The sequence below is a fragment of the Lathamus discolor genome, chromosome 20, assembly GCF_037157495.1.
Source record: "Lathamus discolor isolate bLatDis1 chromosome 20, bLatDis1.hap1, whole genome shotgun sequence".
NCBI lineage: Eukaryota > Metazoa > Chordata > Aves > Psittaciformes > Psittacidae > Lathamus > Lathamus discolor.
The window spans coordinates 5882509-5910234 of NC_088903.1; the positions used below are offsets into that span (position 1 = coordinate 5882509).

The 27726-nt window shown below is 50.2% G+C and overlaps 3 protein-coding genes across 5 annotated transcripts in view; 2 read left to right on the plus strand and 1 right to left on the minus strand.

Moving 5' to 3' along the window:
- Positions 1–516: 516 nt before the first annotated feature.
- PSMD11 (proteasome 26S subunit, non-ATPase 11) lies at positions 517–17774 on the plus strand. Its single transcript, XM_065699274.1, has 14 exons — positions 517–667; positions 2658–2759; positions 7234–7358; positions 9461–9532; positions 10007–10064; positions 10255–10449; positions 10944–11088; positions 11301–11361; positions 12994–13056; positions 13681–13806; positions 14303–14338; positions 15469–15520; positions 16192–16334; positions 16413–17774. Exons 1-13 carry the CDS (start codon positions 577–579, stop codon positions 16332–16334), a joined length of 1269 nt encoding a protein of 422 aa, XP_065555346.1. The 5' UTR covers positions 517–576; the 3' UTR covers positions 16413–17774.
- A 1479-nt stretch (positions 17775–19253) lies between these two features.
- Positions 19254–21507, plus strand: CDK5R1 (cyclin dependent kinase 5 regulatory subunit 1). Of its 2 annotated transcripts, XR_010616759.1 has the most exons (3): positions 19254–20192; positions 20642–20780; positions 21157–21507. XR_010616759.1 is itself a non-coding variant. In XM_065699275.1 (2 exons), exons 1-2 carry the CDS (start codon positions 19303–19305, stop codon positions 20676–20678), a joined length of 927 nt encoding a protein of 308 aa, XP_065555347.1. In that variant the 5' UTR covers positions 19254–19302; the 3' UTR covers positions 20679–21507. The 2 variants fall into 2 exon arrangements, 1 of the variants encoding a protein (XP_065555347.1); XM_065699275.1 differs by having other exon boundaries at positions 20642–21507.
- The window catches only part of MYO1D (myosin ID), a 112802-nt gene continuing 105466 nt past the window's right edge, over positions 20391–27726 (minus strand). Inside the window, exon 22 of one of the 2 annotated variants that reach the window (XM_065699256.1) lies at positions 20391–24464. In XM_065699256.1, coding sequence (XP_065555328.1) covers positions 24308–24464 — 157 coding nt within the window. In that variant the 3' untranslated portion in view covers positions 20391–24307. The remainder of the gene's footprint in view (positions 24465–27726) is intronic. The other variant, XR_010616758.1, reaches the window with a different exon arrangement.

Sequence of the window (27726 nt, forward strand, 5' to 3'; positions counted from 1 at the left end):
TCTTTCTGCCGAATCGCGGGAATTCCCGCAGCCCCGCTCCTTGCTCCCGGGGTGCGAACCAAGTGCACCAAAGCCTCTGCCACCAAGTGCTGCTCACCAGGACCGGGGTCGGGACGGGGGCGCACCCTGCCCCGCCGCGCCCCTCCACTCGGCGGGTCCCCGCCTCCATTGCCGGGTTCCCCCGGGACCTACCCCGCATTCACGGCAGCCCCCCCGGCGCCGAGTGGGGGAGCTCGGACCCCGGGTGCGGGTGTCCTGGGGGTCTCCCCCCGCCGGCTCAGCGGGGCCCCGGTGCCCGCGGTCTGCACAAACCGCACGCGGACGAAGCCGCCGGCCGCCACGGGCTCCCTGGCCACGCCCCCACCACAGGTCACGCCCCCACCACAGGTCACGCCCCCACCACAGGCCACGCCATTCATCGCATAGCTCCGCCCCCCAGGGCCTCCCCCCTCCCACAAACTCTCCGCCGCCGGGACTACGACTCCCGTCATGCCTCGGGAACTCTCCCCCGGAAGGGACTTCCTCTCTCCGGCTGCTTCCGGTGTGGCGCCGAGGAGGGAGTGAGGGAGCGGTAAGATGGCGGCAGCGGCGGTGCTGGAGTTCCAGCGCGCCCAGTCCCTGCTCTCCACCGACCGCGAGGCCTCCATCGGCATCCTGCACTCCATAGGTGAGCGCCGCCGCTGCTGCCCCGCCGCCCGCCGCCACCGCCCGCCCGCCGCCGCCTGCTGCCCGCCGCCGCCGCCGCCGGCTGCTGACTCACCGTGCGAGCCGGACGGGAGCGAGGCCTGGGCCCGGCTCCGCCGGCACCGGCCCGGCCCAGCGCGCTCCACCGACGCGGGGCCTGCAGCCGCACCACGGGGCCGGGCCGCTGCCCGCGGCCGGTGGGGGCCCCGCGGGCTGGGAGCTGCCGGGCGGAGCGGGCGGCCGAGCCCGGAGCCTGTCAGCGGAGCCCCGCGGCTCGGGCCGGCTTCTGCTCCCCGTCAGCGTGGTGTGTCCGCGGCGCAGCGGTGTGTGAGCTTGTCTGCCCTGAGGCCCGGGGAGCGGCGTGTGCCGGGGCTGCAGCGGAGTGGTGCGGGCCGGAGACCGCCGGTGCCTGTTTCTTTGCTTCTCGGGTTGCGGTGTTCCAGCGTCTGGGGTTTGCGGCGGGCCCTTAGCGTGCTGGAGGAGGAGAAAGCTCTGTTGGGAGCGATATTCACTGTGGTAACTAAAATCCACCCGGTATTGAAATTACCTTCTCGGCGGCGTGCGGGAAGTTTTAGGGAGTTTCTGTTGGGATGCGTCTGGAGTTTTAACCAGCGCTTGTTTCAAGACCGATGCTGTTGGCATCAGTCACCTTGTTGGGCTGTCTTGGGCATTCAGTGCTGCCAAGATGTCGGTGCTGTCGAGTGGTTTGTAGGCATGGTGTGGACATCCCTCTTTATCAGTGTGTACAGGGCAGGGAGAGGGGCTGCGTTCAAAACTGATGTTTGAAAGATTAATTCTTGCCTCTCCTAACGTGGTGACTTTGGTGAAAGGGTGCCGCGACCTGCTGTCACGCTGCGGCAGGCAAAGGAGTGTTTCCTAATGTCTATGCTACACCTTGAAATGGGAGAGACTGTATGGTCTGTGCAAGTTGCTCCCCCCCTCTCGGTGTTCGGCTGGTTAGTTAGTGGTTGGTGTTCTTGAGCCTGTCAACACACCTACAACCGGTCAGGCTCAGGAGTGAATCAGCTTGTGCTGCCGGGCGATGTGAGCTGGAGCAGGCCCGAGAACCCCCCAGTGCTGGGGTGCTCCTCTTGAGAGCAAAGTTATTTTGCTGTTGACGCCTCATGTGTTTGGTTACAGGGGCAGAAAGCTGCAGCCTGCACTCAGGGGCTGCTCAGAGGATCCCAGCTGCCTTTCTAAAGCAGGGCAGTGGAGTTGGGTGTTGTTTGTGTACAGGTTGGATGGTGGAGATGAATTTTTCTGTGATAGTAGGTGGCAGGGAAGAAAGTGTTGTTTTGTGGCTGACTTACATGAAAATCCTGTTGTGTCAACACAGGTTTGGTGCTGCTGTGTGTCATTTGGGCCTTCTGTGTACTTCAGAGGCAGTTACTCACGTTGGTACACAGCGCTGATCAGATTATTGGAGTTCAGTGTGGGAAGGAGTGCTGCCTACTGCCGCAGTTGTAACACACGATCCGCTCCTGAGTGAGAAGCACAGACTCACCCTGCTCACACAGCTGATGTTGTTCTTGTGCTGCGTTTGCACCATGGGATCACAACTTGGTACACAAAGCAGCAACATCAGGAATGGCCAAACCAGCACACCCAGCCCTGGAAATCCCATTGCATTTCTTCCACTGGGTTTTGTGCCTTCAGCAGGGAGGGTCTGTTGCGTGGTGATGCTTTTGAAATGAAACTTGAATAGCTGGACAAGCTTAATGAGAATACTTCAAACCCTAAGTTATATTCTAGTTGGAGCTTGCAGCTGTATCTGTCAGCTGGACTAAAGCCTTTGTGCAGTACAGATGAAGCACTCGGAGTTACGCCTTTGAGCTTTCCACATAATCTGCTTTCCAGATCTCACTCTAGCCTGTTGTAAGTTACTTTTGCTGGTGCCTTTCCAGGAGCTGAGGAGTAATGATTATCCTCTAACTGAAACAGCATTAAAGGTAGCTTCTCAATTCTTTTCCTAGTGAAACGTGATGTCCAGGAGAATGATGAAGAAGCGGTGCAAGTCAAGGAGCAGAGCATCCTGGAGCTGGGCTCGCTTTTGGCCAAGACTGGGCAGGCAGAAGGTGAGCGTGAAATAAGTAACTGAGGTAATGGGTGAGAGACACATACATTCAGATTGATGTAGTCTCCTTATTTGATGAGATGGAAATAAAAGCAGGTTTTGGCGGGGAATGTTCTCTTGGAGACAGGACTAGATAAACAACATAAAATACTAATTGCATGTTACTTGTCCTGGTATTCCAAAAGACTGCTGATGCATTGAGCAATGTAGTTCCTGATTCTTTGATGTGTGGCCATATTAATACAGGTGGATAAAGTTTTGTTACATTTGAGATGAGAAGTTTCGCAAGGCCTTGTTTCAAATTGGAAGGTTTGTCCCAAAACGTCCTTACTCACCAGCAGCTTGCTTCTTGATTGAATTGATGTGAGACCCCCCTGCAGTCCTGATCGAGCTCTGGGGCAACAGCACCAGAAGGATGTGGAGCTGCTGGAGCAAGTCCAGAGGAGGCCACGGAGATGCTGTGAGGGCTGGAGCAGCTCTGCTCTGGAGCCAGGCTGAGAGAGTTTGGCTGGTTCAGCCTGGAGAAGAGAAGGCTTCTGAAGAAGAGACCTTAGAGCAGCTCCAGTGCCTAAGGGGGCTGCAGGAAAGCTGGAGAGGGGCTTTGGACAAGGGCCTGTAGGGACAGGCCAAGGGCAATGGCTTTAACCTGCCCGAGGGGAGACTGAGATGAGCTCTTAGGCAGAAGCTGTTCCCTGTGAGGGTGCTGAGGTGCTGGCACAGGGTGCCCAGAGAAGCTGTGGCTGCCCCATCCCTGGCAGTGTTCAAGGCTGGGTTGGACACAGGGGCTTGGAGCAAGCTGCTCCAGTGGATGGGGTCCCTGCCCGTGGCAGGGGGTTGAAACTGGTTGAGCTTTAAGGTCTTTTCCAATCCAGACAACTCTGTGATTCTGTGATTTATCTGCTGAAATATTACATCCTTGCCCAGCTGTACATGGGAGCAAGACTCGACAGTCCTGTTTGTGAATGTATGAAAGGATGGAAATGGAGCAGAGTTCCCTATTCCACAATTTTTTTTTATTGGAATCTGTTCATGTCTCCTGTTTCCTGGAAGGCTCAGGGCAGTGTGTGTGTTCTCTTGTACTTGTCAGGTTGGTTTTGTTTCTTTTGCTGGGGAATGCTCTGACCTTTTCTGCAGCACCTTTCACCTCGAGCGCTATAGCAGCTGATACACCACTTCTGTAAAAACTGTGTCTGTCCATGGCAGGCAGTTTGCCATAGTATAGCCCTGATGTTTTCTAACCATGCACAACAATGATTAAGAATGTGAAGTGAAGCCTGTATGCTTTTAACAGTCTGAATCTGGTTGAGGAAAATGGGCAGCAGAAGGTTTAATCGATCTGAAGTTCAACTGGGAGATGAGAACTGATGTTGGAGTAGTTCATGGAGAACAGTGTGAGGTCTCTGATACCCACTGATCAAGATCTTACTTTTATCTTTCTTCTGAAATGCACACTTGGTGTCCTGCTGTCTTTGTAAACCACCTGTTTTGACTTGGCCATTCATGTGCCCATGTCTGCATGTGTTTGAGCATTCTGGACACTGATCTTGCGATTTGCGGTTCAACAGAGCCTGTGACAAAGTAGATTACTTGCACTTAGATTAGTGCTGGAAACAGAGGTGCTATTCATCTCACCTAACTATAGATGTCCACATTTGATTTCCTGCTGTGAGCTGCTTTTATAGTCAGTGGAGAAAAATAGGCCCTTCAAGCACACAGTTCATCTCTTCCTACAGTTAGAATTTGGAGCAAGTGAAGCTTGCTGTACAAGTGCCAATTTCTCTAATTGAATATTAATTGACTTGAGGTCCTTTAACTCAGTAATAGGTGTCTGTGCTGTACAGGTGCCCTTTGCACTCTCATGTTTGCTTCTGTAGAGATAACTAAACTTGGCTTTACTCCTGCACCAGGGAAGATGAGTGTGTTTGGGCAAAAAAGGGGGAAATCAACAGAAGTATCTCTTCAAGTAAATGTGTGGATGTGCTGCTGGTGTGGAGAAGCCTTAGAGAAGAGTTGTTACTGTTGCAGAACTTGGAATAGTTTTGAGATTAAGCCAAACTCTTACATAAGTATAAAGACCTTCAGTGTATTCTCATGGCTAGCTAATAGATTATTTTTTTTAAGGGGAAGGCTAAATAATTGAAAATGTCAATGTTAATTCATCAAACCCAGGTTTATGAAAGAGCAAATGTGAAATGTGCTTGAAGTCTATTAAAGGAAGCACTAAGCTGCAGATCAACAATATGCTGAAGAGAAGGAATTTGAGAACGCTGAGAAGCCAGTTGCGTGTGTGTAGATCGGAGTGGGATGACCAGGTTGTGCTTTCTGGAGACACGTGAGGATGTGGGATGAAGAAAGAGGGTACCACAGCTCAGAGATGTGGGAAAGACTATCAGCTTTCCTTTCTGTGTGCTTTCTAGGATGAAGCAGGCTATAGGAGTGAAGAGCAATCAGGGGCAGCAGCATCTTCAGCTGGTACAGCCCTCCCCAAAGATGCTAGCTCCAGGCAGACACAGAGCTCAGATCCAATGGGAGTGAATTTAATGCTGCTCAACCTCACAAGGAAATGACTGAGACTGAGCAGTTTCTGGCCCAAATGAAGCAGGTCCCTTCATTGTAGCTCTTGCTGCGTGTGGTTTAGTTTTAGCGAGTGGAATTTCTTTGACGGATTCAAGGTGGTGCAATGGCTCATTGGCTGTTTTCAAGTGATAACTGCTTAGAGATGAAGGGATCTGGGAGAAAATCAGCTGCACTTTGGTGGGGTTTGAAAGTTAAAACTGACTGGCCAAGAGTAGGAAATGAACGTGTAGTTTTTAGAGGACTAACCTCTATTGATCTACAGGCTTTATTTAACAACAGTAATACAGGTGGCCTCTTTATCATCTGCTTGGTAGAGATAAAGGTTGAACTTTTAAATTCGTTATGTTTTTTAGGACAGTTCTAGCTTTTGATAGCATTGTTTTAAACAATAGGATTGGAAAAACTCGGAACAGGAATTCAGGTACATGGCATGTTAGCTGTGAAAGCACTTTCTCTGAGGGTGAGCAGCAGAGCTGCTGCTCATCACTTCTCCGGAGCTGTCAATCACACCCCTTTACCAAGCAAGTAAAAAAAAAAAGAATCCTAAAAATAGTTGACAGTTACATTGGTGGGAAAGAGAAATTTCTATGGGAACTTTGAGCTTGCATGGCTAAATGTGGAACTCGGAGCTTGCATGGCTAAATGTGTAGTTTGCAAAATGTACAGATATATTCTAGCTGTTGACATCAGACCTGTTTTCCAGTGAATTCTTGGGCAAGTGTTGAGCAAGTCAACAGAAAGGGAAGTACTGCAGTATGGGCTTTTCTTTTCCTAAAGTTCCTTTCCTGTATGGAAGAGTGTGTTTGGCACTAAAACCATGATGTGGTTGATTCTGAGGAGCGGGTGTAGTACAGCGATGTGCTGTAGGAAGAGTTTGTACCTTGCAGTAGTTGAGAGTTGGTAGATCTCATCAAGAGTCTCTCTGCCTTGATGGCAGACTGAGAACTGGCAAATTCTTAGTTACAGAGCTTAAAGCTGTAAGGATATGATGCTGTGACCTGATAAGAAGCCAACCTGTTACCTGTGCTAAGTGCAGTGTTTTCAAGTGTTTGTGTTACTTGCATCAGGGAAGAGCACAAGAACCAGCTTCTGGGCAACTCCAGCTTTAGAGCTGCTTCTCTTCCAAGCCCAATAAGACTGCAGGGGAGGGTCTCCCCTGAGCGCAGCAGAGGGGGTCAATCCCCTCCCTTGACCTACTGGAGAAGGAGAAAACTTCTAACTTGTGCTGTGCGATTCCAAGAAGTAACTCCCTTCTGCTCCTGCAGACGTGGAGTCCTGAAACTGCTAGGATGTTGACTGCTACGTTCCTCTGCTCTGTAGGAATGACGCTTTAAGTGTATTTCTTCATAAGAAAGACTTTTCCTTTGTGGGCTTGAGACTAGCTTTGTAACTGTAAGCTACTAACGGGAGTAAGAGAAACAGCAGTCTAGTTAAGTAAGATCTAACAGGATGATGGGGGTAGCTGAACTGTTCAGAACTGTCATTTGCTCAGCAGCAGAGCGCAGGGTGTATTGGACTTTGTAGGGCTGGCTGGTATGGCAAAGTGAAACATGCTGTGAGTCAGTAAAAACATACTTAAGCTATAAACTCCATTTTATAGAAAAATCTCAAAGCATTTAACAGATTCCTCCGTTTTTAAAGCATGCCTGAGGCAAGTGTAGTTACAAATGGTGTTATAATTGGGTGAAATGAAGTAACGGGAAATGTGTGCTGTGCGGGTGAGACAGGAGCTCAGCACTCACCTCTCAGTTGCTCTTTTCCTGTAAATGTGTTGAGAGACTGCTTATAAACTGTTTGTAATAATCGAACAGTTTAATAAATACTGCTGTGTATAGACATGTCAAGTGGAACGTTTGGCTGTGTGGTTGCATTTCATGATTTTATTTTGCTGTATGCAGAGCTGGGAGGACTCCTGAAGTATGTTCGACCCTTCTTGAACTCCATCAGCAAAGCAAAGGCTGCCCGCTTAGTCCGATCCCTGCTTGATCTGTTCCTTGATATGGAGGCAGCGACAGGACAGGAGGTGAGATTTAAATTTCATTAGTAGTCTGTTCCTCAAAAGCCTCTAACACCATTATCTGACCCAGTTTGCTCCACACTGAAGAATTATTCATGTCAGGAAACATTCATTTAATGCATTTGGATATATTCTATTAATAAAACATTAGGTAATTTAATTCACTCATAATCATGTTTGTCTGCAAGCCTTATCCTGCTGCAGGTTAAGAGTAACTCTTGCCGTGGGCAGTTTGATTTGTGTTGCTTACTGTTAGGTACACAGCATCAGTAGTAGTTTGTAGTGTGACATTACTGTAAATGGTGACAGAATCATTTTCCCCTCTTCTTTAATGGAAGAGGTTAAGGGAGGTGGGGTAGGGTGTGCAGGTGAGAAGGGAACCACTGAAGACATCGGGAGAAAATGACTTCACACTTCTAAAGGTAACTTGATAAAAATTATAGTATTTGGATGCAGTTCCAAAAGGTGGCTTTTTATGGTGGGAGAAGAACTTGGAGTAACAGTGATGGAAATACGGCCAAGTTAGTAAAATTATTTGCTTTCAAGCATATTCTGAAGCCAGCCCCAAAACCTTAAGTAATTGTGACACCTAACCTGTGAGGTTCTTGATGAAGCAATCCTCAGTAGTTTCCATGCCTGTTCAGAGGGACATTTGCTTCCTCAGTGGGATGTATGTTAAGACAAATCCCAAGAGTCCAGTAAAGCAGTGAAATTAGAGTTTTCTCCAGCTCCTAATGCTCCAGCTATCACTGTGCAATAAATTGAGACTTCATAATGGCTTTTCATAAAGTGTCCCCATTTAATAAGCTGTGTTGAGCAGCTGACAAGCCCTGCAGTGTGGTGCAGCTACAGAGCTGTTCCAGAAAGAGCTGTGATCCAGAGATTTGGGAAAAGGCATTCCTGAGCCTAGCACCTCAGGATGACTTACTGTATGTTGCTGGCCAGTACTAAATTGACACCCTCTTCTAATGGAGTGACAACATGACTGCTTTATTCATCAAGGGAATCACAACAGTCTTAAAAGCATGAGAAGCCACTGGGTGCCTTCACTCTGCTTTGAAGCAGTGGATGAAACATCCAGTGTCACTTGCTGACTGGCTCCTGGCTCCTGACTCTGCTGCAAACAGTGGAGCCCAGCACCTCTGTTGCTTAGTACTACTAAAGGACACACATGATCTGGCATATTTAAGCCCTAAAACATGTGCACTTTATTTTCTTTTATTTGTAGAGCAATTGAAAATACAGTTTTCTCTATAGCTGAGTGAAATGGAGCAACACATGCTGGAAGGGACCTCAAAGTCTTCCCGTCCATCTCTTGCCCTAAGGCAGAATCAGTTCTCATGTACCCAGATGTTTTTATTTCCAACAAAAACACAGCTGCCTCAGAAATGCTATTAGGATTTCAGCAGTAATTTTTACTGGTGAAACTTTGGAAGCCAAATCTTTATTTTCATATTCCAGTGTGGGAGGGTTGTCCCTGGTGGGCAGAAAAAGTTATTGGAAGCCAGATGCGTTAGAAAAGGAATTGAAGAAGGTGGTCTGTTGGGTTTTGTGACTGCTAAAGCTTAAATTCAACCTTAGTTTGCTTTCTGAACTTTGCTTCCTCTTGCAATATACGTTCTAAGTTGTATCATACTGTCAATGTTGCTACAAAGTGCAGGAAGTTAATCTAGCAAATGGAATATGAAAATCCATACCACAATTTAGCTGGTCTGTGTCATTTTGCGCAACATTTCTGTGAGTTTAAACTGGTTTCAATGTGATACAGCCTGAGGCTATAGTGTTTCATATGTGGTTACCAGCAAGTGTTGGTGGGAAGCCTGTTAACCTTGCACTGGTGAACTGCAGTTCTCATCAGTAATGAACTAGAAAATCACACTTACCCTGCTGTATTGAAAGAGGCGTTTTGGGTAGGCACTAATGCTGAAGGCTGCCAGCCTGGGCTAGTGCAGCGTTTGAGCAAGGAATGATTTTACTTCCTGAAACTACATTGTGGAGATTCAGGCTTTGTTGTATTTCTGTTGCTTTGTAGGAAATGATTGAAGCATACTGCTGTTTTAAAGAGGGGCAGCAGAAGGCTTTACACATTTCTTTCTGCTCCCTTTAAGGTTGACCTGTGTCTAGAGTGTATTGAATGGGCCAAATCAGAGAAGAGGACTTTCCTACGTCAGGCTCTGGAGGTATGTTATATTATGGATCCCAGACCTGTGTAATAGGGTCTTCCCTTTATCACATTTAATACCTGTAAAACTTGTAGTGTGTTGTCCAGGTCTTTGTACATGTAATTAATGGATGGGTGATAAGGCCAGGCTGGATGGGGCCTTGAGCAACCTGTCTAGGGTGAGGTGTCCCTGCCCATGGCAGGGAGTTGGAACGGGTTGATCTTAAGGTCTGTTAGAACCCACACCATTCTATTGTTCTCTGATAAGTGTTAAAGTTAGTGACTCTTCTTGAAGATGCAGGATTTTACCTGTTGTTTTTAGACTGGCTGATCTTGCAACAGGTAGATCTTGCAGAACTGGACCATATAATTTAATGAACACAACGAATTTAGTGAAGTCTGTGAGATAAGAATATGAAGTTTCATTTTACAAAATAAATCTGTGCTACCTCTCTTTGGCTTCCCTCACAGCAGTTCCTTTTCTGTTCTCCAGGCGAGGCTGGTCTCTTTGTACTTCGATACCAAGAGGTACCAAGAAGCACTGCAACTAGGTGAGTCTTCCACTAGGTGGTGGTAGTAGATCTTGGCTTTGAAGTTAGTCTTGAGGCTGACAAGGGAAATAATGTGTCATGCCTCTTAAGTTTTGTAGGACTCGGTCATTGATATTTCAGAACTGTGTAGTTGTGTAGTTGTTGATACAGAGCAGATTACAAAGGTAGTCTTGTTCTTTCCCACTGCTAGGCTCTCAGCTTCTTCGGGAATTGAAAAAGATGGATGACAAGGCATTGCTGGTGGAAGTGCAGCTGCTAGAAAGTAAGACTTACCATGCCCTGAGCAATCTGCCAAAAGCGAGAGCAGCCTTAACCTCTGCACGAACCACAGCCAACGCAATCTACTGTCCACCCAAGCTTCAAGCAGCGTTAGACATGCAGTCAGGTAAAGCCGTTCAGGACGAGGGGAAGTTCTGGGCCTCGTCGTGATGCATTGGTTGATTGATATTTGTTCTTTCCTGAATGAATCATAGAAGATGATGCTAGGTGGGACCTGAATACCCACAAGTCTGCCCAGCTGCCTCTGGGCAGGATCAGCTGTAATTACATTGTTCCTGCCAAATGTTTTTTTCAGCCTGTTCTTGAAAGTGTCCAGTGACAGAGGGTCCATAATCTCCCTGAGCATTCACAGTACACTGTGTTAGTACAACTGTAATGTTGTTTCTGACCTAATTTGCAGGCACTTACCTGGAGTGCTCTCAACTGTCCCCTTAAGGAGGGCATAGATGTTCTCCTGGTAGCGATAAGGTAGAGGGAAGCACAGTAGGAAAGATTCCCTCTACTGAAGTACCAGATAAAGCACTGGGCATCCAGATTGTTCTGTCTTTTCCTCACATTCAGAATTAGCTCTGATGCCTGCCTTTTTGTTCTTCTCTACAGGTATTATCCATGCAGCAGAAGAGAAAGACTGGAAAACAGCTTATTCATATTTTTATGAGGCGTTTGAGGGATATGATTCAATTGACAACCCAAAAGCCATCACTGCGCTCAAATACATGTTGCTGTGCAAAATCATGCTGAACATGTACGTGGCAAATGGTTCTGTGAAGAATACTTCTTACATTTAAATGGAAAAGGCTCTTTGCTTATGACTCTAATTGTCTTTATGACCTAATCAGTGCTTCTGATACAATGTTACTTGAATTGTAGTAATTTGCTGTCAGTTGGGAATTTTGGAGACACCCTTAGGTTAAAGCTGTGTTGTTGAATAAGTGCTCTCTTCCCGCCCCTCTCTAGCCCAGAAGATGTGCAAGCATTAGTGAGTGGGAAGCTCGCTCTGCGGTATGCAGGAAGACAGGTATAGAAACTTCATCCATTCTATCTTCCTATTATCTCTGAGAATATGATGTCATGCTGTTTGCCAAAAACATTGGTCTTTTCATACCAAAATACCCTTTGCTTCTGAGTGTCCTGAATGAGATGAAACTGATTAAATTACTAGGAGTAATTACTATAAGTCAGTTGCCTTCAAAGGGAATACAGTGATTCTCACAACCTGGCCTGCTCACTTAGTTTTCTGTTTTTCTCCTCCCTGATTTCTTCATGAACTACTAAATGCCTAATGCCCTGAGGTACTCGTGTCTCTACCCTTGCCAGCTCTGCAGCCATGTAGCTGATGGATTTAAATCCAAGTTACTCATTGTTTTCACTTGTGTTGTAGAAGTCCTGAAAACCCATTCATAGCAGCATAGCTGAGCAGCTTGAGACCTAGATGACTGCAAGGTGGAAGCCAAGCAGCTGGGGAGCTGTTAAATCAAGTGTTTATTCTAACATGTTAACTTGTCAGTCTGTGAAGCTGTCTCTCTGTTAAATCCAGGGATACTTATGTAAGTACAGGGCCAAAAGCCAAGCGTGACCAGGGTCTGAGCCAGGCTTACACACTGATGCCCTCAGTGGCTTTGGCCAGCCAGTTATTTACTTTGACGCAGGAGCTGATACTCATCTACTTCACAGAGGACCAGAGAAGCTCTTTAGTAGAGGAGGTTGGTGAGCATATGTGCTAGAAAAGAGTCTGGAGTGGGGATATCCCTGTATTATTCCTGCTAGATCATGTAGGGCAGTTCTGGTCCTGCTTCACCTGCTTCCCTCGGGTGGCAGCTGGGTTGGAGGCATCTTTTCAGAGCATGAGGGCAGTGCTGTACAGGAAATCTCAGCTGGTCCCTGCCCTGGCCTCCTGATTCAGCACTGATGGCAAGTTCCTGCAGCAGCTGTGGAAGCGGAGCTGAGGGAGCAGAGGCTAAGTGGGCAGCCTTGGGGCAGCTCACTGGGAGAGGTGGCAGCAGAAGCCTGGGCCTGGTGCACCACAGCCACTGGGATGTCCTGCTTGTCTTGTGAGCTTGTGCCTCTCACCACTTGGACACTGTTCTTCTAGAGGTGTTGCTGTTCTGTTCAGTATAAAATGGCAGTTTGGTTGTGGCTGAGTTTTGCTTTGTTTCAGCAGCTGTGGGGTAGACAAGAAACACTTTCTGATGCTGTCCATGATAGGGTGTCCAGAGGACTTCTGCCATGCTTCTGCTTCTCAGCAGGGGAAGTGGGACATGCTGAAGGAGATACACAGCTTATGAGCTGAAAACGGCCATGTTCATTAAGCAAGTGCCAGAATGTTCACTTTCCTGCAGAACTGGATCAAACTTGCTCCCAACCTGCAACCTGATAGGAACTGCAGCTGGTGTTCCCAAACCTTGCACAGCTCAAGGTCTTTGTTTCTGTGGAGCTGATTTCATGCTGTGTCCTGCAGCTGCTCTGCATGTTCTCCTTATGAGCAGCTGTTCTTACTCTGCCTGTGTGGAAGTCACACTGACATGGCTTTGTAGCAAGAGGAACATTCCCATTTTGCTGCTTAAGCACGTTTCCAGTATACTGCACAGTTGGCATAATAACACTGAGAGGAGAACCTAGGAAAATAACCTCTCATTTTCTTTCTCTGCAGACAGAAGCACTAAAATGTGTGGCACAGGCCAGCAAGAACCGATCGCTGGCTGATTTTGAAAAGGTGAGTCAGGAGACAGAGAATGGGGCCTGCCTGGAAATGCCAGGTTTGGAGAGTGGTAGGAGCCTTTACGTTCCACAGCAGGAAACCATAAAGACATTCAAAGAAAGCAACAGTGCATCAGCACATGCCCCACCATAGGTAACTGGGTTGTTTTTTGCATCATGGGAAGTGATAGCTGGCTGTAAACTAGGGGGTTTTCCCTTTTTTTTTTTTTCTTTTTTCTTTTCTTTTCTTTTTTTTTTTTTTTTTTTTCAGAACAGCTTTTGGTGCTGCTCACTGGGATGTGCATTTTCCTACTTTTTTTTTTTTTTTTTTTTTTTTTTTCCTGGCTTCAGCAAGAATACCACAGAGATAAGGGAGAGGATTCCCATGTCAGGAAACAATCCTGTCTCCTGAGTGGAAACCAGAGATTCTCTTGCTAAGCTTCAGCAGTGTAAAGATGAAAGATGCTTGAAAGGCTGCCAGGCTGTTGTGACCTCCTGGCCTTTTAGCTAAGTTATGGGATTGGATTAACCACTGATACTTTGCTGGGCAGGGAGAGAAGGCTGTTTCAGACTTAGAGGACCTTAGGGACAGGAGACCTGTTGCTACGTCAGTTATTTGATCCCACTGTTTTTTCTGCAGGCTCTGACAGACTATAAGGTGGAGCTCAGGGACGACCCCATCATTAACACTCACTTGGCTAAGCTCTATGATAACTTATTGGAACAGAACCTGATCAGAGTCATCGAACCCTTCTCCAGAGTACAGGTAAATGTTCCAGCAAGCACAGCAACACACCAGCACCTCAGTCGCCTGCTGCTGGTGGGTGAGGGACTTGTTTCCGTACAGAACACTTCTTACTTGGGAGCAGCTCAACAGTTCCAGAACTCAGGGTTCATCATGTTCAGCCTAAAAATGATAAGGAGAGAGCTGAGGGGAACTTTGGAAACCCACATTTTGGAGTCATTGCCCTTTCCACCTGTTTCACTTAGTATCCATCCTCCATGCTGAAGGTGGACAGAGTTTGGCTTTTCAGGGCTCTCACATGGTGTGGGTAAAGCTGCAGTAATCTTGGGAGAAAATCTGTTATTTCATGTTTCAGAGTGAAATGGGTGTAGGTGTCTAGTCCATCTTCAGTTAAAATTGGATGTGAAAGCCAAAGAACATTAAGCTGCAAAGCCATTGGAGATGAAAGAATCCCATAGTTGGCATTGTGTGTCAAAAATGCAGCTAAAGATTTACTTAACTCTGGTCTCTCTTGTAGATTGAACACATATCCAGCCTCATCAAGCTGTCAAAGGTAAGGACATCAGTAGAAATCGGTGGCACGTCTTAAGAGGGCAAAGGAATTGAGGTCAGATGGCAGTTGCCACAGGGAAATAAATGTGGGCTACTAAGTCTGACAGATCAGCTCCACAGCATTCACGGCAAATACCACTCTTGGAAACTGAACTTTAACATGGACAGTCCCCAGCAGGCATCAGACTGGCTTCCTCTGCAGTGGACTTGTTACTAGCTGTAACCTCACCTTCCTTGATGTGGGTTTTACTCCTGGTGTTAGCACTTGCTTTTTACTGGAGGCAGACTTTCCTCTGCTGTAGTAACAGCTCCTGTTGTGGCCAGCTCAGTTTTCCCTGCTGACCTGCATTTAATCCTGATGAGTGCACCCAGAGGAATCTTTCTTAGACCCCTAAAACACAGGATCCAGCTAATCCCTCTGCAGTTTCATTAGGGACACCTGTGTCACACTGACTATTGCAATAACTGCTTTACAGATAATCCCAACCAGATTAAGTTTTAGGAAAAGCCACTGTAGTCCCTGCCAGTTGTATCCCAAAATGCTGTTGTCCCATGTTGGCATTAAGGCCAGAGGTGTGGAAGTATGACAAGCTTTGCCCTTACGGTTGTTACGTCATCTGTCTTCCTCCTCTCTCTGTGCAGTCTTTCCTAGGCTTGCCCTTGGTGTCTAACACAGCTTGAGTAAAAGCTGGGCAGCAGTTTACCTCCAGAACCAGCACCCCCTCCTGCAGTGAGGCCTGTGCAGGGGGTCACCCTGCTACTGAGTGGCATAAATGAAGCTTGGCCAACACTTAACTAAATACTTGCTGAACCAAGTGAGAATGCTCCACATCCCTTAGTGAGTGCCTGGATGAGATGGCAGATGCACCCTCTTCTGTGCAGCAGGGGGCAAGACATCCTGGTCCTCTCGTCGTTAAAAGCTGCTACTTGATTTCCTCTGTCATCTAAAGCATATTGTAGTATCAAAGCAACGTGCAAGGAGAGACCTGTCTTGACACCATGTTCAGGGATAAAATAGCTGGTGTTAGGTAGTGCTTATATGCCACCAGGGCTGTTGAGTGTGGCATAGTGAAATTCACATTTATTTTATATAGTTCTGGGAGACTTTTAATGTTTCTGCTTCAATTTCAGGCTGAGGTAGAAAGGAAACTGTCACAAATGATCTTGGACAAGAAATTTCATGGTGAGTCTCTGCATCCTTCAGTCCTGACTGCCTCACTGCTCACAGCCGGGCTGTGTGTAAGCCAGCTGAGGATAGACTCCTCCTTATCACTGCACCTCTGAGGCCCATGTGTCCTCCTCAGACAGCTCTGCTCTGCTTCAGATGGGAGACATGCAAGTTAACAGTGTGGGAAGAGTAGAGTGGTGGGTTTATCTGGTACTCTGTTATCATGAAGGCTGCTCCTATCACTCTATGGATTTGTTGAGCTCGAGACTTACCAGAAATGCTCATGTTTGCACTGTCCCTAGTGTCAGTTTAGTAACCTCTCTGGCTCTGGCTGAGCAAGACCTGTGGCTGAAGGAAGCACATTGGTTAGCGAGCAGCTTGGGAATTGTGCAGTGCAGCTGTGGAGCCCATCTGGCACCTGGAAATAGTGTAATTATCAAAGGGTTTTGTCTGCGCCACCCCTCGGGCACAGGTACAGTGGCTGGTGGGGAATGTGCAGGCACAAGGCACAAGCAGCTCCTGGGTGTCTTGTCAGGCTCCTCTGGGATGATTTCATTTCTCTGGGGAAGCTGCAGCTAATGCAGTGCAGCCAAAACCCAGCCAGGGCTGCTGGCTGGGCAGATCCTTGCGTTCCTGCTGTGTGGAAGCTGTGATGCATTAGGGTAACTGCAGTGTTGTGCCCGCAGGCATCCTTGACCAAGGCGAGGGAGTCCTCATCATCTTCGATGAACCCCCTGTAGACAAAACGTACGAAGCTGCCCTCGAGACTATTCAGAACATGAGTAAAGTAGTGGATTCGCTCTACAACAAAGCCAAGAAGCTAACATAGGTGAGTGGGGGCAGAGCTGCGTCCTCGAGCCTCACTGCGTCTCCTCTGCATTGACATGGCTCTGTTTTGTTTTTGCAGAGCTGAATTTGCTGTCATGTGGAGCGTGTGTGTGACAGGAGAGTGAAACCTTTGGGAAATGTTAGGAGACTTGATTTTTTTTTTCCTTTTTTCTTTTTTTTTTTTTTTTTTTTTCTTTTTCTCTTTGTTCTACTTTTCGCTCGGAAAGTTTTTAAACTTCCTCATCCAGTGCATCCTGTATCCATAAGATGCGTGTTCCAGTTCCCATGTAATCTTTACTGGCCGAACTTTGTATCTGGGGGGGGAATATTGTTTAAACAAAGAGGGTATTCTAAATAAAAGGAAAAAGGCTTACACTACCTAAACATGTGCTTTCCACTTCCTGAGGGATGGCAGAGAGTTAAGCAGGGACAAAGTTTTGTTACCAGTAGGTGCCCAAAACAAGTTTGTTTCATCTCTCCCTCTGCTCTCAAAGTTGAGACTTGCAGTGTGTAACAGCCAAGTTGATTCCATTTGTACTGAACCAAAAAAGACCCAAAATGTACAGACTGGTCGTTTGTTTTTGAATCCTGAAGGCCTCCGATCCCCTCAAAAGCAGCTCTGCAGGGATGTGCCCAATGGCTTCTGTGCCTGAGGACCATGCTGTGGAGCTGCCGCTGTGCTCCACCAGCCCCGGCCCATTCCAGCCGCCAAGGCTGGGTTGTGCTGCAGGAGTCAGCACTCCACCCCGAGGCCTGGTTTGCATGCTCCTGTTTAGACTAGACTAGAGTGTCCGTGTTTATCCTTCCCCCCACCTGCACTGGTAGGAAGAGCAGGAGCGCAGCGTTCCCAAGGCTTCACCTCCCTCCAGGAGCCAGACCCTGGTGCCCATCAGCCTCCCATTGACCTCTGCTGCTGCTGGGGTTCTTTTATGTTCCCAACAGCTGATGGGAGACAGGTTGGAATGTCCCAGAGCAGCGCCCATGAGGAGCCAGGGTCGGTAGGTGGGGTGGAGCAGGGCGTGCTGCAGCATGTGTCACTGTCCAGTGAGGTTCGAGCTGGGTTCAATGCCATTTGGGCAGTGTAAGCTTCCACGGCTCTGTCCTGCTCATCTCCATCTCCCTCCCTCTGTCTCTCTTTCCCTCTCCACGTTTTTCTTACAGGCCCCCTATTTTGTACAAGGGTTCTGTTCTGGCAGGAGCTATTTTGCCTTCACTCACTCTTTAGACTGGCTGATTTCCTTTTATGCTTTTCTGTTCCCATTTTAACCTCTCCGCCATCTCATTTTATGATTTTATTCTTTGTTTCATTTCCATCTCATCCCGTCGGTCGCTGTTTGGGTTTTTGGCACCATCAATATCAAATGTACAAACGGTTCTTGCTAACCAGCACCAGGTATATCTGATGTTCAGATGAGTTCCAATAAAATACGTTTTTTTTCAAGCTTCTGTCTCCTGTCTTCAGCAGAGGCAGGAAAGGGGCCCCTTGCTTGCTGATCCCTCTGCATGTAGGGAAGAGCACGGGAAACAGGCTTGAGCTCACAGGAACAGTGTTTGGGGATGGTGTTTGAGATGTGGAATGTAGGGGACTGTGTTTTAAGCAGCACATTCATGGGTTGGGACCTGTTCCTGGCACAGCAAGTAGGATGAAGGTGTATTATTATAAATGAAGTTATGGATTATTATTATAGCTTTGTGGTGTGGTTGACACAGTCGAGGCAAGGGTGGGATGCAGAGGGACCTGGACAGACTGGAGTGGTGGGACCATGTGAATCTCATGGGGTTCAACAAGGCCAAGTGCAAGGTCTGAATTTGGGATGGGAGGAAAAGATGGATCAGGGACTCCCTTGAGTGCCTGGCCTGGCTCAGCACCAGCCCTGGTAGAAGCAGCAGCTTCTGCAGACCTTGGGCCCAAACTGAGGTTTTCTTTACTAAACCCCAAGTTCATGGTGGGCTGTGCCCACTGGTGCCTCTGGGGACACCCCTTACCCCGGGGGGCTGCGGTTGTGGCTGGAGGAAATGGGAGATTCGGGGGTTTTGAAGCCTTTTTTGCTCCGTGGGGAGGGGACCGGCGGCCGCGCGCATGTGGCGTCAGTGGCCTCCGTGCAGGAACGGGTACAGACGGGTCCGGTTTCGGCCGAGCCCCGATCCGGCGGGGTCCGGGTGAGGCTTTGCCCCGTTCCGTTGCCGTTGCAGCAGCATCGGCCCTGCTCCTCTGGCCGCGGCGGGTGCTGAAGCCCTGCGGCCTCCAGCGGCTGCGCTGCGCCGGGGCCCGAGCGGCCTCGGGGGATCGCTGCGGGGTCTCCGGTGCTGCCGAGCGGGAGCAGGGCTGAGCTGCGGCCCTCGGGGCCGGGCGGCGCTTTCCCTAAACCCGGTCCCAGCCTTTGAAACGCCGCAGCGGAGGCGGCCGGGCGGGCGCTGGGCCCCGGCCCGGGCGGGGGCGGCCACGGGCGCTGCTACGCGGCGGTTTCAGGTTTTATTTCCGGTTTTAGCTGAATTCTTCGTTGTTTTTTCATCATTTCCCCCAGGGCGGCTCCGGGGCGCTACCCCGGACCGGGTCAGGACCGGCGGCACCAGGGAACCGGCACCTGGGCGGCGGGGCCGACCGGGGGCGGGGCCTGAGCTTCTTGGGCGGGGCCATTGCCATTTAGGGATGCGCTTGGAGCGCGGTCTGGGGTGGGACTGCAGCCGTTCAGTGCGGCGAGCCGGGAGGGGCGTGGCCTGAGGGGCGTGGCCTGAGGGGCGTGTGGACGCGACCTGCCCGCCCCTTTCCCGCCGCCGCGGCGGGCGCACGTGGCGGCGCGGGGCGGGACGGCGGGGGCGCGCACTGCGCCGGCGGGAGCGCGCGCGGCGGGGCGGGGCGAGGCGCTGAGCGGCGGCGGCGGAGCGGGCAGCGCGCGCGGGGCCGCGACGGGGCCGGGGCCGGGGCCGGGGCCGGGGCGGGCGGCGGGGCCCGCCGGGCGGCCGGCGCCATGGGCACGGTGCTGTCGCTGTCGCCGAGCTACCGGAAGGCCCCGCTGTTCGAGGAGGGGGCGGCCACGGTGGGGCACTACACGGCGGTGCAGAACAGCAAGAACGCGAAGGAGAAGGGCCTGAAGCGGCATTCGCTGATCTCGGTGCTGCCGTGGAAGCGCATCGCCGCCGTCTCCGCCAAGAAGAAGAGCTCCAAGAAGGTGCAGCCCAACGGCGGCTACCAGAGCAACGTGACCCACCTCAACAACGAGAACCTGAAGAAGTCGCTCTCCTGCGCCAACCTCGCCACCTTCGCCCCCCCGCCGCCCCCCGCCGCCGCCGCCGCCGCCCTCGCCTCGGCGCAAAAGGCTCCGCCAACCGCGCCCGCCGCTGCCGCCGCCACCCCGCGCCGGGTCGTGGTGCAGGCGTCCACCAGCGAGCTGCTGCGCTGCCTCGGCGAGTTCCTCTGCCGCCGCTGCTACCGGCTGAAGCACCTCTCTCCCACCGACCCCGTGCTCTGGCTGCGCTCCGTGGACCGCTCGCTGCTGCTGCAGGGATGGCAGGACCAGGGCTTCATCACGCCGGCCAACGTGGTCTTCCTCTACATGCTCTGCCGGGATGTCATCTCTGCCGAGGTGGGCAGCGACCACGAACTGCAGGCGGTGCTGCTCACCTGCCTGTACCTGTCCTACTCCTACATGGGCAACGAGATCTCCTACCCGCTGAAGCCCTTCCTGGTGGAGAGCTGTAAGGAGGCCTTCTGGGACCGCTGCCTCTCCATCATCGACCTCATGAGCCCCAAGATGCTGCAGGTCAACGCCGACCCGCACTTCTTCACCCAGGTCTTCGCCGACCTCAAGAAGGAGAGCGGCTCCGAGGAGAAGGGCCGGCTCCTCATCGGCCTCGACCGGTGAGCGCCCGCCCGGGCCCCGGCCCCACTCCCCGGGGCTTGTCCAGGCGGGATGGGGCGGGGGGGAGGGGGCGGGAACTGTCGCCGCTTCATGGGCCCGACCCTGGGCTGAGGGGAGCGGGAGACTCCGCAGCCCCCGCCAAGCGTCGCCCCCTTCTCCATCCCACTGAGGGGGGAACCCCCCACCGACACCGCCACTTTTCCCCCGGGGCTGGCGGAGCGGAGCGGGGCTCCGGCAGCCGCATCCCCAAGACAAAGACCCGGGAGGGGGAAACGAGCGAAAAAAAGGAGAAAAAAGGAAAACAAAAGTAATAATAAAGAAAGGAAACGGCTCTGAAGGCTCCACTGGAGGCTGGCGGGGCCGAGCGGGGCTCCCGGGAGCGGGACAGCGGCGGGCCCGGCCCCCCCCTCCCCCTATTTATTTTCTTTGAAGAGACTCGAAATTCCAGAGCAGGGCCGGGGGAAATCACCGCAGCTGTTCCGTGAGCTCAGTGTGAACCGTCCCGTCCCCATCGTGCACTGATCATGGGTATTGTGCTAAGGATCTACCTGAGTGTGCAAGGAGAGAGCCACATGCTGCTACCCGAGGTACTTTCACGACAAAAACCCCAACAAACTACTAACCTGCGGGGGGGGACACACTGAAAAACACCCCCCTTTCTTTATTCTTTCATTGTTGCTTTGCCGGTGGTATTGCGCATGCGAACAGGAGCATTTTGTGTCTTCAAAAAAAAAAAAAAAAAAGAAAAAAACACAAAAAGGAAAAAAAAACCACATTAAAAATAATAATAATCAGAAGAAAAGCCCTTCCTGAGCGATGGCTGTAACCAACCCCATGCACAAAGCACGGCCCCGTGCTGCTGCTCCCCGATGGGGACTGACAACTCCTTCTTTTGGGTTTGATTTTCCTTTTCTTCTCCATCTGCACTGGTCTCCTTCCGTTCTGCTCCATGGGGCGCTGCAGTGGCAAGCGAGCAGGAGCAGCACCGTGCCATCTCTTTGACTCCTCACTCGAAGCTCTCCATCGCTGTACAGTGGGACCCTGCTAATGATACATGTGTACGTCCAGGTTGTTTTTTTATTTTAGTGCAATCTCTTCCGTAGCTCTTTGTTGACCAAATTGGTGGGTTCTTGTTACTTCTTAATTTATATTTGTCTCATTTCGTGTGTGTGTGTATAGTGCGTTTGTACGTATGTGTGGTTTATAACCTGACCGCCTGTGTCATGGGGCTCAGTGTGCCTGTAATTTAATCCCCTCCCCTTATTTTTATTTATTTTTGTACTGTGCTGATTAAATAAAAATGCACTGACCATCCATTACATGGCAGCGCGTCGTGGCCGAGTCGTTCCTGCAGGGCTCAGCTCCAGCGCGCTGCTGCCGGCAGCGGGATTTGTGGTGATGGAAGTGGGGTTTAAGGCCGGTTTTAACACGGGTTTTATCGTGTTCTTGGTGCTGGGGTCGCCCCTTGGCTGGGGGCTGCTGGAGGTGCAGGTGAGGAGGCGCCTCCAGCGCACCAGAGGGGAACAGTCAGGTTATCAGGACGCCAAAACTCCACTTCCCATTGTGCAGCAGAGCTGCCGCGACACTGGCAGCGCCAGAGCGGGATGCAGCGCATGGTGCTGCTTTATTTATTACAGCGAATGATGTAAGCAGAGCCTCGGGTCCATGAGATTTGGATTTTTTGTGTTTTGGTTTTTTTTTTTTTCTCTTTTACACATTAAAACATCAGCAATTGAAAAAAATGGGTTCATTGCATCATCACCCCCGGCTGCAAATCAAAATGCAATTTAGACATAGTTAATTTATGGGAAAATCCAGGAATATATATTTTTTATATATATATATATATATATATATATATATATATATATAAAACCAGAGCAGGAACAGATACTGTATTTTATAAAGACACATTTCATCACATACAATATTGCCATCTCATAGTCTTAGGAATCTCCCAACCCTGCGATTTCTTGCTGTCCATCATGATTCAATGCAACCACTTCTTTGGAGGGACAGCAACTAAAAGTGCTGATTAAAACTCCTGCCCCTACCTTGCCTTGGGTTAGAGTTGCTGGGGGGTACATGGGGACTAGTAGATGTAAAAAGCAAGAAGTGCAAATAGAAAGGCACAGCAATGGTGAGGGTTTTCTTTTGGGTGCTTCTCCAGGGGGATGCAAACAGGAGCTGTGGTGGCCAAATGGGAGCTGGAGTGGCCAAACGAGCTGGGGTCACCCATGGCTTCAGTGTTGGCATTGCTGCTCCTGAAGGGCTGATGGGGTTACACGAGGAGGTGGAGGGACCTCGGCGATGCTCTGTGCTCGTGTGCGCAGTGAGGTCTGAGGCTGCCGCGTGGGTTCGTTGTCACCTCCAGGTTCCTGATGGCCCCAGTGGTGGTGGGTGAGTTGTGTTTGCAGCATCTGGAAGAGCTTCCCAAGGGCTTTGGGCAGACCCAATGCGCAGAGACCTCTGGAGCAGGAGCCATCCCAGAGCTGGTTACTGGTGCCTGGGATGTGGCGCTGGGATACTGTTGGGGGCCTGGTCTAAGGCCAGGGATCCTGTCAGCCACAGGGCTCCAGCGTGGGGCCTCCCTGGTGAAGAGCACTGAGAGGCTTTAAGCTTGTCCCAGTTAAATCCAGAGCTGGAGCATCTCTGAGCTCAAGGTACCCCTTAACCTTGGGTCTGGGTGGTTGTGGTGTGGTACAAATGCTGCAGCGACCTGTTCCTGCACCCCATGTCCATGGCATGGCTTTGGGAAGCCATCCATTAACAGGTCTTTGGGTGAAAAGCCTGATCCAGCCTCTTTGCAGCTCCCTGTTTGCCTCCTGGGTCACAACATAGACCCCCTGTGTCCAATGGGCTGGAAATCCTGACCTGACCAGCAGTGCCAGGACTCTGAATGTCCAACCCCAACAGCCCTTCAATGGCACAAGGCCACCTCTGCTCCAAAGCTCCAGAGCAGCAGCAGCCTGAGACATGGTGGGAATCAAAAGCCCATCAGAACACACGTAAACACCAAGCTCAGGGTTATCTGAGCCAGGCAGATGCAGGCACCATGAGGCAGGGAAACATGATGCCACCAGACAAGCCAAGGTGATGCACAGACTCCCCAACATCAACCCCTAAGCTGGGAACACCCAGGGAAACACTTGAAAGGGTCCAGCCTGGGTATTTGTAGCTGGGGTTGTGCTGCTGCCCCTCGCCTGCTGTGGACGGATGTGCCAGAGTTAGTGTTCAATAGTGCAAAGGAAGGGAGCTGCGGCTTCAGCCCCCAAGCTCCACGTGTTTCCAGACTAACCCACCTGCAGTGGGTCCTTCCAGCCCTCTCTGAACCTCAGCGCTGGGACTAACATGAAGCCAAGTGGAGCATTCCAAATTCAGCAAGACCACTTTGGTCCTAATGTGAATTCATTGGCTTTTAGGTCCCTGGAGAGGGCAATTAAGGCAAAAGCAATGCAGGATTAAAATAAATCAAACCTCTGCACTGTGAATCCCACTCTCCTTTCTGCTGGTGGACCTTGATCCAAGGGTTAGTGAACTCCAGGCAGGAAAGCAGCAAGCCAAGGGGTGCGTCTCCATGTACTATCCCAACTCCATGTGTGTGGCAGGGCTGGAAGAGTGTGGAGCATCTCCTTGGCACGGGAAGCCAGCCCTCTTTTAAAACCTGGCTCCGGTTCCACTGGGATTTGGTCTCACAGAACCAGACTTCCTGAGCTGGTTTATCTTTGGTTCCTGCAGTGAAGGCTGCATAATATTGCAAAACAGGACACACAAAAGGGAACACAGAAGGGAATATTGGAGAGGGCTTAGGAAATCAGTGTGGGAAAGGGTGTAAGTACCTATAAATGCTTTTTTTTTGGAGTAATTCAGAAGCACTTTCCTGACATTCTGCCCTGTTTTAGAAGATGGATAACAGGTCACTGGCTATTTTAAGCCTTCGTTGCATGTGGTAGTAAAACCCTCTCCTGACTTTGGGTTTGCAGCTTTAGAGCTCAAGCCACAGCCGAGCATCTCTACATGAGTCCCCTCGAAAAGTCCAAGGCCAGGGAAGGGCGCTGGGAACCCCAGCCTGTGTCCCCTGCTCCTGGCTCCCTACGCCAGGCGGAGGGGGATGCTAATTCCCTGGCACGCAGAGGATGAAGCCGGAACGATGCTTGGTGAAATCCGGTTGGGATTGGTTGATCTTGGTTTCCACAGAGACGGTGCATTTCCGCCCGTGCAGGCTGCACTGCACTGGGTTGGTGACGCTGACTTGCAGAGCGCGCTTCTCACTGCAATGCAAGAGGAGACAGAGGAGTCAGGGAGGGATGGGACGTGCCCGGGTCCCAGAAGGGACGGAGGATGTGCCCAGAGCAAGGCAGGGAGAGGGGTTTTGTGTCAGGGATGCATCCTGCAGCAAGTTGAGAATGCTGCCTTTAGCCAAGGCTCAGCTCTAAGCCCAGCTTTTGGGCTTGGTTGAGCATGTTGAAGACTCCCAGGCAGGGAAACGAGCCCCCAGGGACTTTGGCATCGGGATTGGAGCTGATGGGGTAATATCACTTCCTGGGAAGAGTAAAGGCTGGGTTGCAAAAGGCCCTGAGTCTGCTGCCAGCTCGGCCACCCGCAGTGGAATGACCTAGTGAGCAGTCACTCCTACCTCTATAGTGACAATAATGACAATGTCATCCCTTGATCTGAGCTGAGAGAATAGAAATACAGCATGAAACAGCTGGAATAATCCCAGGAAGGGTTGGTTTTGGGTTTAATTCCCCCTCCAGACAGACAGACCATGAAGCCTCGTGGAGTCAGAGGAGCCCTGAACAGCAGCACTGGGACAAAACTGTCTCAGCAGGAGCTATTCCCCAGGTTTTTAACCCTTTAACCCAGCTCTGGTACTAAAAATTATTCCCTTTGCAAAATCCCTCCTCACCTGCACTGCCAGTTCCTGGATTTCCAGCATTTCTTAGTATAATAATGAGTGTTATTTTCACTGCTGAAGCACAAGCCCCTCATGCAGCTCAGGTTTAGTTTCTATTTCATTAACAGTGTTCAAGGTGCACCGCCTCCCATAAGCTACGGTTTTATGCAGCTTCAGAGTAATTAAGAAGATGCTCATTGCTTCCATAAAAATGAATGGTTGGCTGGAAGGGTGCTGGCAGGGCATAGCACACAAAGCCCTCACGTTGTCTCAGGTATTTAAGGCTTATTTACTCTTGCCTCAGTGAGTTGAGGCTCCAATCCCTGCTTAGTTTGCTATTTTTACCATGTCTTAGCAAGAACGAGCTGCATACGCGGCGGAGCTTCTTGGAGATTCCTGACAACCTGTTGTTGGAAAGCAGGTTTAGCATCAAGTGTCTATAACAAGGATAAGTGCCAATGACTTGGCTCCTCCTCTCCCACAGCCCTCATCAAACCACAGGTAAAAAGCTAGAGGAGCAGTAAGTTAATAGTCAAACTCTGTTGACCCTTTTGCTCAGAGATAAGCAGCCCAAGCCAAGGGAGTGGAACGTCATTAACCTGGATTTTGACCACAGGCTGGTGTGGGAAGCAGAAGGTCCTTGATGCACTTTGAGCCCTGTGGCTATGGGACCTTCAGCAAGAAGCTGAATCTTTCCCAGCTCCTGCTAAAAGAGGAGTCTCAAGCTAACGCTGTCCTGGGATGGTGGCCTCTGGAGAAGATGCTCTGATCTTCGCCCCATGTAACATTTTCATTAATTAAGGGCTTCACTTCCCCAGCTGTTTTCCAGGTCCCATCACAACAGTTCTCGTTCACTCCAGGTCATGGGTTGCTTTTCTTCATGTGAGAAGAGGTTTCAGCCTCAAAACCTTTTGCTGGGGGAGAAGCTCTTGAATGGCATCCAAAGAGCAACCCATGCAGGGATTTGCACATCCACATGGGGATTACAAATCCCATCCTTGGTCTTCCCTGTAAGGCAACACAACACTGAGGCCTGCCACCAGCCCCATGAGTAGTCTGACCTCTGGGACCTTGAACCTCCTGGGTGCTGCTCCTCTGCTTGGTCAGTCTTCAGCCAGGAAGAGGCTGGAGGAAATAGTTTGGTTTCCAGTCCATCAGTCACATCAGCATCACACCTGATGATGCAGCAGCAGAAAGGGGACAGCTGCTGGCTGCCCTGGAGTAAGATGTTTTATTTATTGACTGAAAGGGAGAAAACAGCTGCCAACATCAGCCAGTAACACAGACCAAGAGACATTCCAAATCTCACTGCTACAAGGAGACTCTGCCAGGGCAGAAACACCAACCCCCAGCGTGCAGGAGTGAAATGTAAAGGGAAAAGAGAGCTTTCGTCGGAAGTCAGGCTCTACCCCAGCACTGCTCCAGTCCTGCTAGGGAACCACAGGATAATTTCTGTATATAATAAACCACATGATAATTGCTGTGTATAATGAACACCAAGGTGTTGGTGTTTGCTGAAAACACAGGGTTTTTTTAAGCTTTAAACAATTGTGTTTTTTTTTGATGGAAAAAAAAAAACCCATCTCTTTTCATCCCAGCAGTACAGGCACAGCCACTGAGCTCAGCTGGTCCTGTGGGCTGGGGCTTCTCTGTGCTCTTTTGGATTTTGTGGCTCAGGATCTCTGAGGCTGCAGGATCTCTGCAGGATCAGGTGACTTCTCTTCCCTCCTCTGCTCCAAGCCATCATAGCATGAAACTGCCTTTACCAGCTCATGTTGCTCATCTAGTGTGTCTAGAGGAGTTAATGGCAAATAGTTGAGGTGATGGCTCCGTGTGTGAGCACCTGTGCATGCAAAGCACCATGAGCATTGTGTGAACAGTGCCTGTGTGTGGGAACCACATCCTGGAGTGAGAGCATCGTTAGATGTGGCTCGAGCTGAGGGGATATCCGGGTAAACACTGGCAAAAGGGAAACCAGCAGAGAAGAGATGACTCCAAGTGGAAGCTGACTACTGGCCCATGAAATATTACAGTTTTGACTGAGCATTTAATCTAGGACCTCAGGGAAAACACAAGCCAAGCAGCGCATAAATGGCCACAGACAGCTGTCAGCACTGTTGATAATACAAAAGCATCTATGTTGCCAGTAAGTGGTGGGAAGCAAAACAAAGAAGAGTGGAGAAAGATAAGAGGGAGTTCGGGCAAAGACAGCAGAGCCAGACTAGAAAGTTACATAAATGTGTTGTTAAATGAATGTTAAACATATGAGATGCATAAAAGCCACCACTGGTGACCTGGAATGCTTTGCAAGGAGCTGTCATAGGCATGAAAATACACTTGTGGATGAAATAGTCCTCATCTGTGGCTGTGAGCTCCCACAGGAAGCACAGCAGGCTGTGTAGAGACAGGAACACATGGTACCTGGGGACAGTTGTACCCACCTGAAGCCCAGTCTGCTCTGGAGATGCAGCCCCATCACTCCCAGGGATGGAGCTTATTCAGATTTTCCAGGGTCTTTAAATGAGGTGCTGCCTGCCTAGGATGCAGCTAATGAAGCCAGGGAGCAGGGAATCAGTTGTTTTCAGGGAGCAAAATTTGGATAGAAGCAAAGCTGAGTACAGGAAATGCCTGATTTT